The 14,655-nt window shown below is 44.1% G+C and overlaps 1 protein-coding gene across 8 annotated transcripts in view; it reads left to right on the top strand.

Moving 5' to 3' along the window:
• STARD13 (StAR related lipid transfer domain containing 13) overlaps positions 1 to 14,655 on the top strand; it is a 513,277-nt gene that overhangs the window by 488,431 nt on the left and 10,191 nt on the right. For 6 of the 8 annotated variants that reach the window (XM_046028279.1, XM_046028283.1, XM_046028278.1 and 3 more), the window contains 2 exons: positions 871 to 1,087; positions 9,771 to 9,969. In XM_046028279.1, the coding sequence (XP_045884235.1) occupies positions 871 to 1,087; positions 9,771 to 9,969 (416 nt within the window). The remainder of the gene's footprint in view (positions 1 to 870; positions 1,088 to 9,770; positions 9,970 to 14,655) is intronic. The other 2 variants (XM_046028285.1, XM_046028280.1) reach the window with 1 other exon arrangement.

Here is a 14,655-nt window from a genome sequence, read left to right as displayed (position 1 = left end):
ATCTGTAGTTCCTGTTAGCTTCCAGGGAAAGCAGTCAGGTTCCGAGAAGGAAAAAAAGACAAGGAAAGGGTGATGAATGGTGAACAGAGGCATTAAAAAGAACTGTCCATTAAAGACTTCTGGCAGTTTGCAAAGAAACAGCTATTGCTTGTACCTTCTGACTCAATGCAGGGCTCACCACGTAGAGCATTGATTCATTCAAAGGGCATTTAATTCTTCAAATGCATTCCGGCTGGATTTCAGTGGCAAATAAAAATAAGAATATGCAGTAAACCTTTGTTATAGGGAACTGACAAGCAGGTGTTGAAACCTAAATATGGACCTGTTTTAGATGAGCTGGTGGGTTTGAAAAAATATAAAATATGTTATTAATTGTCCTATGTTATATATGATGTATAGAGAGAAATCGACAGTGCCTTTAGAAAAATATTTTGGGAAGTTATAAATTGCATGTTGAATGAATATATCCTTGTGTATTAAAATTTCCTTTAAAAAAGTGCAGCCGATTCTAGAAAAGTAAGGATATAGCCAAGAAGTGTTTCCTCTTCTCCTCCAACCCCAGTTAATTTCTTCTTCTTATAGTCTTTCCATTTGTTTTGTTTCGTCTTATTGGAGACAAGTGCTTATCTCTTGAGAGGTGTGTCCTTTACAATTAAATTGGAAAGTTGTCCCCTTGACTTGAAAACGGAGCCATAAATCCATTCTGCTAGCGTGAATCATGCTGTTTTATAGTCAGAGATCTAACATGGGCAAGGGGCCCACAGAGTTCTTCCATGTCATGTGATTAATTAAGAGGGAGATGTTGAATTCCCCCTGTGCGTGTTGGTTGTTCCAACAAAAGCTTGGCTTTCCTCTTGCTTGCTTTCACAGCCTCTCCCCACAGGCTGCCCCAAGAGGTTTGCATGACCTGGTTTCTGTGAATTCTAGGTCAGTTCCAAAGTTCATGAAGAGGATGAAAGTTCCTGATTACAAAGACAAGACTGTCTTTGGTGTTCCTCTCATAGTTCACGTCCAGAGAACGGGACAGCCCCTGCCTCAGAGTATTCAGCAAGCGCTCAGATATCTGCGTAGCAACTGCCTCGATCAGGTATGGTTGTAAATCCCAAACACAGGCCTGGATTTATGGAATGCCGGACAAAGTCACATCTCCCCAGCATCACCTAAGGCATGCTCACTGAAAATAAAAGGCACTGTGATCTCGATAAGTCAGTATTTAATTTGCCCAGGCTACATCCGGGTCAATCTGTATGAGGATGTTTCCTCACTGGCAGCTTGAATGACGTCCTGAGGGAAAATTCATGGGTTTTTTGGTTTGTTTGGTTGGGTTTTGTTTGTTTGTTTGTTTCTCTGAGGGGAAATTCATGTTCATAGTTTGTGTGTTAGTAATGTGTACCTGTGCCGTCAAACTTGCATTCCCTAGAAAGTGGGAGTTACGCGTTACACTGCATTTCCTTTTTCATAATTATTCCACTGCCATCACTGATTTCATAACATTCTTCCACCCCTGTTTTATTGTTTTTTTGAGAAAAGAATTAGGTTTTTATATCTCCTTTTATTCCTTTTTGAAAAAGATTTATTTATTTATTTGAGAGAGAGTGAGAGCACAAGCTGGAGGGGTAGAGGCCGAAGGAGAGAGAATTTCAAGCGGACTCTGCATTGGGGGGGGATCACAATATGGGGGTCGATCTCCGACCCTGAGATTGCAATCTGAGGCAAAACCAAGGGTCTTTGGGAGATGGAGAGGAGAAGTGAGTTGGGGGAAATCGGAGGGGGAGACAAACCATGAGAGACTGTGGACTCTGAGAAACAAACTGGGGGTTTTGGAGGGGAGGGGAGTAAGGGGATGGGTGAGCCTGGGGGTGGGTATTAAGGAGGGCACGGATTGCATGGAGCACTGGGTGTGGTGCATAAACAATGAATCTTGGAACACTGAAAAAATAAAATGAAGTGAGGGGAAGAAAAAGAAAAAAAATGAGGGTCTGATTCTTAACTGACTGTGCCACCCAGGAGCTCGCTTGATTTCTTTCTCTTTCTTTCTTTCTTTCTTTTCTTTCTATCCTTCCTTCCTTCCTTCCTTTGGCACCATGACCAGGAAAACTTAAACCTAAACCAAAGATAAATTTATTTACATCTTTTTAAAATGTGCAAGTGAACTGTGAAAGCAGTACCTGCTAAGTCAACTCTCCCTTCATCTTGTACATTAAAAATCTCAAGCCAAACAAAATACACAGAGATCATTTTCTGTCTCCATGGCTGTTTGGGGACCAACGTAATGGTGGCCCATGAATGGACCCAGAGTGTCACCCATTCTCTAATTTACTAGCCCCAACCTTTGCTCCTCCAAATTAACACCCATTCATTTCTTAGACATTCTGTCCCCAAATAACCCCATATTCCCACTTGATAAATTGCAGCCTTGGGTAGTAGGGGTATTTTCAGGCAACTGTTCTCCAATGGCTTTTGTGCATCAGATTCTTTAATACCATGTGACTAAGCCATGCCCACCTAAAATTACTTGCCGTTTTTACTGATTCACCCTTGGCCTTGGGCTCAGTGAACAGGAATGAGCTGAGCTACATGAACTCATGGACCCTGGCTGTTGGTGCTTGTATCTACTCCGATACTGAGACCACACTTAAAATCAGGATGGTCTCTTGATGAATCAGACACCACTTTTCAATGGAGTGGAATAGGAGTAACTTCCTCATTTGATGCCATCTTTGTGTGGCATCAAATGTGTGTTCCCCTTTTGCCTTCCCACTCCTAATATAGAGAATATACAGGTATCCTTTTCTCCCATTTCTTTTGATGCTGTAGTGGAGGGCAGGAGTCATTGCTGTTGATTACTATTGTGGCGGTAAGGGCTATTTTGTTTTGAGAAATGGCCTTAGTAGCTTGCCTGTTATTTCTCAGAAAGAAGGGCAACAGACCCCTTTTCTAAAACTGTAGTGCTTACCAGATGCCCCAAAATTGACTTGTGAATAACATCCAAATAGAGCAATCCAATGAATGTAGTTACTTACGTATTTTTTTTTAATTTAGAGCTTTTACCAAAATTGCACATTAACCAAAGTAGATGATCCATGGATATCTTATGAGAAAACTTGCTGGAGAGGTGGTCTTAGGTGAATATATGGAAATGCCCACTCTGATCGCTTCTGCTACCCTAACAGCATTGCAAACACACCTTATGCATAGGACTTTGTGGCCTCAATTGTACTTTTGTTGTTTTGCTAGCACAGCCCCAAGATTGTGTTTTTGTGGAAGGTAGCCTTTTATTCAGACGTGTGTTTTTCCAAGCTTCTGAATTTTCCCAAGGGTATATAAGACTCTTCCCTCCTCCTGACTAATTCTCTTAGAGTCTTTGGTTCTGCCTTTTACCAAGATCAAAAAAAAAAAAAAATTTGTCCTAAAGATTATAATGTGTGACCAGAGAATGTTTCTCAGCCAAAGCTCTATTAAGAGAAAACAATGTTCAGAAATACCTAAAGGAAATGCAGTCCCTCTATGCCATTAGCTTCATAGTGATACTGTTTCTTGAGGGCCCAGCATGTTTTAGGCATTGTCCTCATGGTTTTATATTCACCGTCTCATTTAATGCCATATCCACCTTGGGTCGTGGTTTCCACCACATAGCAATGGTGGAGCCAACACCTCCTTGAAAAGCGAACTCTAGAGTCCAGATTTTTAAAAACCATGCTCGCCTGCCACCTGTGAGAATTGTTTGTTCCAGTGGACTTGGGATGATACCATCCCTACCACTGAGGCACACTTGGAGAAATGGCCCTAAAAACACATTGATAAACGCACTGTCAAGATTTTGTCAATAATGTTGATTATTACATGAGGTGGTGTCCATGCTGTGATCATGGAAGAATTTTTCTCTAGCCCTGAAGCCTGAAAACATTGTGGGTTGTTGTTTTGTTTTTTTGTTTTTTTTTTTTTAAGATTTTTATTTATTTATTTGACAGACAGAGATCACAAGTAGGCAGAGAGTCAGGCAGAGAGAGGGGGAAGCAGGCTCCTTGCTGAGCAAAGAGCCCAATGTGGGGCTTGATCCCAGGACCCTGGGATCATGACCTGAGCCGAAGGCAGAGGCTTTAACCCACTGAGCCACCCGGGCACCCCCATTGTGGATATTTTTAGACAACTAGTCCATTTCTTATATTAAGAACATCTGGGGGGGCGCCTGGGTGGCTCAGTGGATTAAGCCGCTGCCTTCGGCTCAGGTCATGATCTCAGGGTCCTGGGATCGAGCCCCGCATCGGGCTCTCTGCTCCGCGGGGAGCCTGCTTCCTCCTCTCTCTCTGCCTGCCTCTCTGCCTACTTGTGATCTCTCTCTCTCTCTCTGTCAAATAAATAAATAAATAAAATCTTTAAAAAAAAAAAAAAAAAAAAGAACATCTGGGGACCCCTGGGTGGCTCAGTTGGTTAAGTATCTGCCCCTTGGCTCAGGTCATGATCCCAGAGTCCTGGGATGAAGCCCCACGTCAGGCTCCCTGCTCAGTGAGAAGTCTGTGTCTCCCTCTCCCTCTGCCTTCTGCTCCCCCTGTTTGTGCTCTCCTCTCTGTCAAATAAACAAAATCTTTAAAACACAAAAACAAAAACAGAACAACTGTTTATGTTTTCCCCTCTATATTAAGTGCTAGAAAGATTGGAGCCAAATGTGTGTTCTGCCTGTGGTAGATAAATGTAAAATTTTGGTATGAATTTTGTACATTATTACTAGTTTCAGCTACTCTTTTGATCTTGATTTTCCTTTTGCTCAGATTTTCTTACCTATAATCTTAAATTGTATCTTATACATTTTATAGATCATTTTAAGTCACCTTGAATTCTTTCCTGGACAAAGTTGGGTGGAAATAAATGAATTGTAGTACCTCTGTTCTGCTCACCACAGTTTAGTGTTGACTGGAAACCACTCAAAACCCCTGCAGATTCCAAATAATGGGTAGCGCCGGTAAGACCACTGTTACTGGGTCCAGTCTTCCGTCTGAAGTAAAAGTCCTACAAATCGAGAGGGCAGTGGGCACCAGAATTTCCTCAGTGCTGGCTCACTGGCTTATTCTCAATCTCCACATCAAGCTTTTCACTGTTTTTTCAATCTGGAAGAATGCCTTCTTGAAAAACATGTGCTGGCAAAGCTCTGTAGGCAAAAGACTCATTTCAAGGACATAAATACTGATTCCAGCTGTAACCAAAATGAATAAGGCAAACCTGTCTTGTATCGGTCTGAAGGAAGAACGTGTAAGATGTCCAAGGGACTTTCTCCAGAGCCCGTTACTCCCTAATGAAGCACTCCACACCTGCGGGGCTTCCCACGTGGGGAGTCATAGAGAGTGGGAAGCACACAGAGATCCCTCTCTAGTCCCCGTGAAGAAAGAGGGGGTTAATAAGAAGGGATCAAGGGAAAACAGGACAAACGGCATGGAGAAGTAAAACCAGGCTTGAAAGGAAGACGGTTCTAGAGCTTTAAGAGTGACCAAGACCAAATAAAAGTGAATGAATCCATAAGGAAAGAGGGGCCAAGAGCAAGAGGGAGGGAACATACAGCACACGAGACTGTTCCTTCTTTGCCAGTAGCACCTCCTTGGAACTAAAAAGATTCAGGTCTGCATGAGATCTTGAGACCGCAGCCCCTGGGTCACAGAAAACCAAAACATTGCAGAACACCTTTCCTCCACACCATGCTGACTGGCCCCCAGGGCTGCCTCCCTTCACACGGTGCCTCGACCACCGTCCTAGACTCTCTCCTGGCTTCATCCCGGCTCTCGGGAAGGAGGCTTCCTGCAATGAGCTGGCCCCTTTTCCCTCATGCTAAGTGTTCACTTCCACCATGAGCATTCATCACTGACAGTTGAATGCAGCCCGATGGGGCCCTGAAACATGGCCAACAGTTGGCCTCCTACACTCCCAAGTGCAGAACAGTTTATATATGATGAAACACAGTGTGTCCATTCTCCCCCGCGCAGCTGGCCCCAGCTGAAATAAGGAAGTTTAGCCTTTGGTTATGAACCATTTGTATTCCGACGTAGCCGTGTGTGAGAGGATCCTTGCTCTGCTGGCTGAGCTTTTATTTCTGCCCTAAATCCGCGGCGCTCAGAGGCACAGGTCATGCTTCTCCTGACAGATACGAAGTCACTGCAGGGAGAGGCCAAGCCTGCCGGGCTCAGAATCAGAACCCGCTGCATGCGGTACCTAGGAACATTTCTCTTTCCGAATAAAACTAACCTTTCTTCATCAGCCAAGCACATTTCTGAAGAAGAGGAAATGGAAGTCCCAATAAACATCATCAAGTACTGAAAGGATTAGCATAAAAGGGATGCCCAGTAGGAGATTTAATATTATTTAGGTGAAATTTGAATTCTAATGCAGGGCGCGTGTGCCCGACCTCTCCTTCTAATAGAACAGTGAGTTTCAGAAGCTCAGTGATTCTGGGAAGACATTCCCTACTCAGTACAAGTGTCCCCTACCTTACCTGCTGGCTCTTGCTCATGGTCCCCTTGCCTCCCTCAGACAAGATAAGTGATGCTCTGGGACCTTTTCAGATTATACCCCGAGTCCTTGATTTTTCAAAGTCAGGCTTTTGCATGGAAGACAAAACAGAGGAAAGGAAAACAAGACCAAGGGAATACTCCCTGCTCACCCTTTCACTGTAAAATGAGTGATCATGGGCAAGCTGCTCATAAAATGAGCACTGCATTGCTGACCACCATACTTCCCTCTTCAGAGAGGGTGTCCGAGCTGTGCTTTCAAGGTACAGGAGCCCAGGACTTGCTAGGGAGCTGGCAGTGAAAATGTGAAATCTTTGTTCATAAATTATTAAGAATTTCAAAATGGTGACAGCAGAGAATTAAACCAAGCATGGGGCCCTGTGTGACTACCAGCAGGGACCGACACAGAGGCAAAGGAAGACATTTCACACCCACTGGGTCTTCCTCGTAATGAAGCTGAGGGGTCTGAAGCGGCAGCCCGCCCGCGGTGATGACTGCCCTCAGAAGCAACAGTTTTAAAATGCTTTCTTCTGCTCTCTATTTTTCACCTGGAAAAAATTTTTTCACCAGAAGTGCCAGTTTCATCACCACTTCGAAAACTCTTCTAAGAAGAAATGATTATTAGTCATCACTCAGGCCACCACCCGTGGTGGTTCAGTGAGGGCGTAGGTCGACTTCTCCCTTCTCAGGATTTTTGCTCCATTGGAAGATTCTTCTACTTACTGTGTCTGGGGAGTTTTCCACTACAAAGAACAGAAAGCTGTCCCAAGATGGCCTCAGGAGGAAATTCGTGGGCTCACGTGACAAGAAGTCAGGAAGTAGGGTGGTTCCGGCCTTCTTTTTCTTATCAGCCCAGGGCCAGATTTGAAGACCAGAGTTTCTTTCCTTCTTTCCCTTCTGCCATCCTTAGCTACTATATCTGGAATCTGGTCTGAGTTCAGACCACCTTTTCTTTATTAGGCTGGGGAAAGAAATTTCCTTCCGTACTTCCAACAAAAATCCACAGATCCCACAGATATTTCCCATGTCCCTGGAAGATAAGGGTGGGATGGGAAGGTTATCGTCAGAATCTGAGGCAGAACAAATAAATACCCGACAGCCTTCTGGCCATCCTGTGAGATTTGAGAACAAGCAGCCCAGAGCCCACAGCTGGGAGAGCTCCAGACGTGTCAACAATAATTAAAATAACAATATTTGCTGAAACTAGAAAGAAACTTGGAGACAGAGCAATGCAAAGAAAACACTGCTGGGATGTGTTCTCGCACGCACAGCAGCGTGCCCCCAAAATGAAGCCAGCAAGACACAGCGGATGGTGCCCTACCATTTACACACAAACACTTGTCTGCTCTATTCTTCCCGTAGATTCCAATCAGTATCTCTCTGCTGCTCAGAAAATAACAGGAATTCTCAAAGGCAACCACACCGCCTCCCAGGAGGATAAATGTTTGTGAGTCACACTTAGGAATTTACCTTCCGGCCACTGGGATTCTGAGAACTCCGTGTAGCCCAACCCCATGGCACTGTCCTGGGCCTCCTTCCAGAACTAGAGGAGTGGGGAATGTAAACACGTGGAGGCTGGATCTCATTTTGTGATCATTCATCTGACGTCTTGAACTTCTCCTCAGACAGTCCGTGCTTTCTTCTCGTGCGCTGTGCTGAAGTTTGGAGGAGGTGCCCGGGGATGACACATGTTCCTTAGATTCTTGAAGACTCCTCTGAGTACATACAGCGAAGTTGGGCATTTTCTAGACATTCCAAACTTTTGGAATAATAAAGAAAGCAATTAATATTTTAAGTGGCAATATGCCTGGACATCCTGATCTGTGGAATTAGAGTGATAAGCTTTGGGATGCCAAGAAGTATCATGAAGAAAGTTGGGTGTTTTGCCACAAAGAGTAGCAGTGTATGATTTCCCCTGCGACCCGTTTCGCTGACATGTACAAGCCCTGAGTATTCTCTAATTGCCTGCAGTTCTTCTCTTGCTGTCACTCTACTTTAAAGGAATTAGAACTGCCAGTTCTAAACTGAGCCCTCCTCAGACACCTGAACTTGGGTCAAGGCTGGTCTGGCTCTTGGACACCGCCTCGCGCCTTTCCCCAGGCATGGGGAGGAGGAGGTGTGGCTGACAGGTATGCGGCTGCTTACCTGTCTGACCACTTGGAATGTTCCTACCTTGCTTTTTGGAAATGGGCCAACCTGGGAGCCCTTGAGGAATGAGAAAAGGAGAGATTGAGGGTTGAATGAAGGACCAAGTTGGAACAACTCCATGTCCTACAGGCATTTAAAAAGAGCAAACATGCAAATTCACTGGAAGCCAGGGGGCCCAGAGACACTCAGCCCTTTCTTGGGTAGAGGCAAGTCCAGAGGGCAGAGCCTCTAGAGGGGCCTCACGTGGAAGCTGCGGACTGATCCTTGCAGGAATCCCTGTTCTCCTAGGGCTCCTCTCCACCTCACTCATTCCTACCAGGGGTGTTATCTCCTAGGTGTGTGAGAGGAGCCTTGCTCCAACCGCTCCATCTGCTTGTCAAGCAGGAGAGGAGTCTTAGCCTTAGGGATGAAAAAGGCATAAGACAATGTCTTGAAGTCTGAATCTCACTAGAGCCACAGCTTATGCGCGTAGTAACTAACCAGACCAAGTAACGAGTGCCAAGCATCAGATTAGAGACAAACATAGGGAGTATTACAAGGATTCCAAAGAAGGACAAGAAATATGACTTTCAAATCAACATTATTATGTTTCAGGAGCACATTTCCTAAACCTCTCCCACAAAGGTGCACTGGATATGGTTGCTTATCTGGGAGCCACTGAACCCTCCATTGACCAAACTTTCTCAAAAGCCCCACTAAAGGGCAGGGAAACACTAGAGGGCAGGGAGTTTGTCTGGTCTGCTCACTGATGCCGCCTAGCAACTGTCAGTATGCTGGTGGAGTGGTATTTAATCACTCTTTGTTGGATAAATGAATGACATGATGGCATCTAGTTAAGAAGACTACAGGTTACAAAGCATGGTCCTATGTATTTCCTCATTTCGCCTCCACAATTGCCCGTGAGGTGGGCTGTCATTTTTATCTTCGTGTTTATAGGAGAGGGATTCAGCGTTCAACTACTGTACGAAGTAACTAACCTAGTCATTTGCATTTTACTAGTTTGGATGCAATTGCTTCTCATCCAGTCCTGATTCCTTGCCTTCTCATCACTCCCAGGGTGCTTGCCTGAGGAAGAGGATGACTGGGGTGAAGGTGGCCTCACTAACACGTCCCTGTGACTTGTTTCAGGTGGGTCTCTTTCGAAAATCGGGTGTGAAATCTCGAATCCATGCATTACGTCAGATGAACGAGAACTTCCCCGAGAATGTCAGCTACGAGGACCAGTCTGCGTATGACGTGGCGGATATGGTAAAACAGTTCTTCCGGGACCTCCCAGAGCCTCTTTTCACCAACAAGCTCAGTGAGACCTTCCTCCACATCTATCAGTGTAAGTGGAAGGAATGCAGATCTGTGTTCTCGCGGGCACCCACCCACTTAAAAAGCATTCTATAGACTGAGGTCTACTTACACAAGTAATACATGAGTCCATAAAGAAATGCATAAAAGTTATCATTCTCTGCTTCTTTCCAGAAGTAAACCTTGTTCACAGTTTGATATGGAAATCTCCCGGCCATTTGTTATGCGTTTGAAAATACCTTTTTGACATCAAAGTTTTCCTTCTCGGGAGTGTTTTGCATAAGATCTAAAACCTACTCTCGGTGTACTTTTAATAACTTAAAAATGAGAAGAGGGCACAGTGGAATTTATTTTGTATGTAAATGTTTTTTAAAACTTTACTTTTTTAAAAAGTAAGCATTGCCTTGAGATATATGAAATTCAAAGCCAAATATGTTAAGATGACCAGAAATAAAAAGCAAATGTATTTTTAATACAATGTATTTTAATTGGCGGAAAGTAGGCAAACCAAATCAAGCTTATGCTTAATTCAACTCATTTATATTTTCACTTGGAATTTTTTAAGTGATTTTAAATTGAAAATTCTCAGCAAAGCCTCTATGGTGAAAATAATCATTGAATAAAACAATTTCTAATTAAAATGTATATCTTTCTAAAGGTAGCTGCAAAGAGGGTATTAGAAATGAACATGTGACTCTTTTCTAGATGCAGTAACGTTATGATTATAAATTATTTCAGTGGTCCAAGTCCTGACTCTTTAGAAAAAAAGAAAAAATAATAATCTGGCCTGTGGACTTTGAGCTTGCAGGAAAATGTGCCTGAAATGGAGATCAACAACATGGAAATGATCCAATTTGAAGAAGATCCTTGCTAGAGAGAATGTGCTGTGTTTAAGGAACCTACAATATTGCAAATCCAAAAAGGATTATAATAAATACCACTTACAAAGACAGGATAAAGTGATGACCCACTAAATAAATATTATTTTGTCAAAGTGAATAGGTTAAGTTAAATTAACAATACATGTCATGTGAATCCAAACACAGAAAGTTCAGGACTTTGTTGCTGTAAGAGGTCGAGCTGCATTTTCAGTTAAGCCTCCCTCTTGGTTTGGAACTATCATATAAGATTCTTTACATTTAATCAGTTCTCAAGTTAGGGTCGACACTAGTCTAAGGTTAAAAGCAGATTGCTTCTAAGAGATAAATCCCTTTGGCCCTTTCTGAGACTCACCAACAAGAAACCAGATCACACCAGCATGTATTTTAGCTGAGCAAACATTTACTGAGTTCCACTTATGCACAGGGCAGCGCTGAGTGCTGCAGAAGATATAGATGGGTAAGACGTACTCCCTGCTCTTAAGGATCTCACCACTGAGGGAGATGAGGCATGTAGGTATATAACTGCCATGCAACAAGACTGGAGAAATTCCATAATAAGGTTAATAAAGAAAATCCAAGGAAGTTGAGATGAGGACTAGGACTTGGTGGGGAACTTGAAGGTGGAGAAATGGAAGGAACACGTGTTGAGTGACTCACATAGCATGAGCATGGTCCAGGAAGTTCCAGGGTATTCTCCTGGCTTGCGTGAATGGTAACAGTCTGATGCAGTTCCAGTGACACTGAAAAATTAGACCAGGCTATCTCAAGGAGAGGCATTGAATGTCAGGGCAGGGAGTTTATACTTGATTAAGCACTGAGGAACCCTTGAGTGTTGTTGAGGGGGTTACCAGTTACAGGGCTCTCAGCTGTAAAGACAGAAGCAGAAATCCAACAGATAGTTTAAACAGTAAGGAAATTTTCTAATCACACATGACAAGAAATCTGGAATTAAGTAATTCCAGAGTCAGTTAATTTCACAGCTTGTTGATGCCAAGACTGAAGTCAGCCTCTCTCGGTTATACCCTCTAGGTCACAATACAATTGCCACAACTTAAAATGATCATGTCTTCCCAAAATCACACTCAAAAGCAAGAAGAGAGAAGGGCTTTTCCTGGGGCATATGTCTCTTTTTCTCAAGGAGATACATTTACAGAAGCTCCTAGCATTTATCTTGGTCCCATAGCCCAGAAATGGTCTACCTGTTCTTCCTTAAATCAATCATTGGAAAGAGAACTGGGATTACCATTTTCGGTTTAGGCCAATATGGTTATGCCATGAGTCTGAGGGAAGGGAAGGGCCCATCTCTCTTGGGCACATTCCAGACTACTCCTGAACAAAAAGGTGTATTTTCTTATAGAGGAGGAAGGAGTAAATATTGGGTAGGCAGCCAAGTTGTGTTTGCCACAAGGGTAAATGTCCATCAGGACTGCTCTTGTGAATTACGAATCTGAAATTGGTGAACAAGAGATAGTGGATTGTCCAAGAACTGAGGGTTTGAGAGTAACCTAACACATTAACTGGGGTGCCAGATTACCTGCAGTGACTTCCAGCAGTGAGACTGGAAATTCAGTGTTTCACGGATAGACTCTGGAGTCAAAGAGAGCGGCTGTTCTTCCTCCCCTTCTCCAGAGCAGTTCTAATTTCAGCTGTGGTACTTCTTGGACTTTCATCAAATGATTAGAATTTGGATGGATAATGAAAATAGTTGAAACCCGCTGGTCTCCAGGAGGGAGAAGGAGAGAGAGGTCAGAGACTACTCTGTAGTCTTAAAGTTTGGTGACTGGGAGAATATTGAAAAGAAAAGGGAAAGGAGAGCTGGTGTGAGGGCAGGGAGAAGAGAGGCAGTCCGAATCAACTGGATGTTGCCATTATCAACACACAGATATGCAGATCTAGAATAGTCTCCTGAAAGCTGAGAAAGAGGCAGGAACTATAGGAGTGTCACGTGTGACAAAGGTCCACGAGGCTAAGACCCAAAATGAATGGTGAATGTAGGGATTAATAGTTGACCTTCCCAATCATTTTTAGTAGAAAATAATGGAAGATACTTTCTGACGGATAAAGGAATAAGTGAGTAGAGAGAAAGTTGAGACAACATGTAGCCATGACAAGATGACTCTTAAAGAAGCTTGGCCATCTAGGGGCGCCTGGGTGGCTCAGTGGGTTAAGCCGCTGCCTTCGGCTCAGGTCATGATCTCAGGGTCCTGGGATCGAGCCCCACATCGGGCTCTCTGCTCAGCAGGGAGCCTGCTTCCCTCTCTCTCTCTCTCTCTGCCTGCCTCTCTATCTACTTGTGATCTCTCTCTGTCAAATAAATAAAATAAAATCTTTAAAAAAAAAAAAAGCTTGGCCATCTAAAGTTGAATAAGGTACACACTAGACATCTTAGCTAAAGCAGCCTATTTAAAAGCAGTTCAGTGGCTCAACTGAATTTCTAACACTTCAGTGACAAGCTTGAAATCGTTAATAGTATCTCCTATTTCAGCACAAGTAAGCAAGAAAGAACAAGGTTCTGCTATAATTTGAACAAAATGGTTCTTTTCTACTAAACCCAGGTGTATCTTGTGCCACACACTGGATGTGGTGGGTAGAGATGGATTCTAAAACATTGAATGTAGTCATTGGGGCGCCTGGGTGGCTCAGTGGGTTAAAGCCTCTGCCTTCGGCTCAGGTCATGATCCCAGGGTCCTGGGATGAAGCCCCGCATTGGGCTCTCTGCTCAGCAGGGAGCCTGCTTCCTCCTCTCTCTCTGCCTGCCTCTCTGCCTACTTGTGATCTCTCTCTGTCAAATAAATAAATGAAATCTTTAAAAACAAAAAACAAAAACCATTGAATGTAGTCAGGCTTTTCCAGAAATGTGGATTTGCTGGCTGCCAGGGCCAGGAGTGTGCTTGGGCCTGGAATGTATGATGGCGGGGAGGAGCAGGACCCAGACAGGTCATAGCACAGCCTCTCTGGAGCAGCAGACTCCGGATATCTTTATCATGTACACCTACCAGTAATAAATATCTGAGCACGTATACTTATTGCTTTCTCGTAACAGATATACACTGTGATATACTGTGCATGTTATAAAACATACCCAATCTGTATTTTTAAAGCATGAGAGAAAACATAAACATCATTGCAAGTCCTGATACTTTTTTCTCACAAGTCGAGGATGGCCACAGGCACATTCCCCTACCCTTTCAACCTGCTGCAGAGACCTGCTCTAGAACATGGTATTTTAAGAAAGACAGTGTAACCGAAGTGAGCTCCTGACGGTGTCTTTCGGAATGAGAAGAATAAGGGCAGTGAGTCAGACCTAAAAGATCAGTAATCAGCCCAGCCAGGGACAGCACAATGCAGTGCCTAGTACCCGTCTGCTGTGATTTTCCCTGTCAGTTCCCAGCATATGTTTGAGGCCATTGCCCTTCTAAGGCAGCATGACCAACACCCACCGCCACCCCCCACAGGGACCACCCTGAAGGGGAATGACCTGACAAGGCTAGACTCTCTCCAAAACCTTAGCGAGCCTGATTCTTCTTCCCCAAGGACAACCTCAATTTCCATTCTCCCCAAGATCATGAAATGCATGCCATTGGGTCACCACACGAAGCCAAAGCGCACCTCCTCACACCGAGTCCTGGGTGACCTGTCGGAAAAAGAAAGATGTGTCCGACTGACCCTCAAGGAGCTGACCTATTAGGATTCCAGAGGGCCAACCAGCTCAATCCCACCACTCCCGGTTAACTGTGCCAAACTGGCATCGAGCGCCTGGCTACCCCTCTAGGGGTGGGGAAAGGCAATACTGCCATCCCCTAACACAGTGGCATCCAGAAACACCCCACAGAGCC

The sequence above is a fragment of the Meles meles genome, chromosome 14 (assembly GCF_922984935.1).
Source record: "Meles meles chromosome 14, mMelMel3.1 paternal haplotype, whole genome shotgun sequence".
NCBI classification, from domain to species: Eukaryota; Metazoa; Chordata; class Mammalia; order Carnivora; family Mustelidae; genus Meles; species Meles meles.
This window is presented reverse-complemented; position numbering and strand designations above follow the sequence as displayed.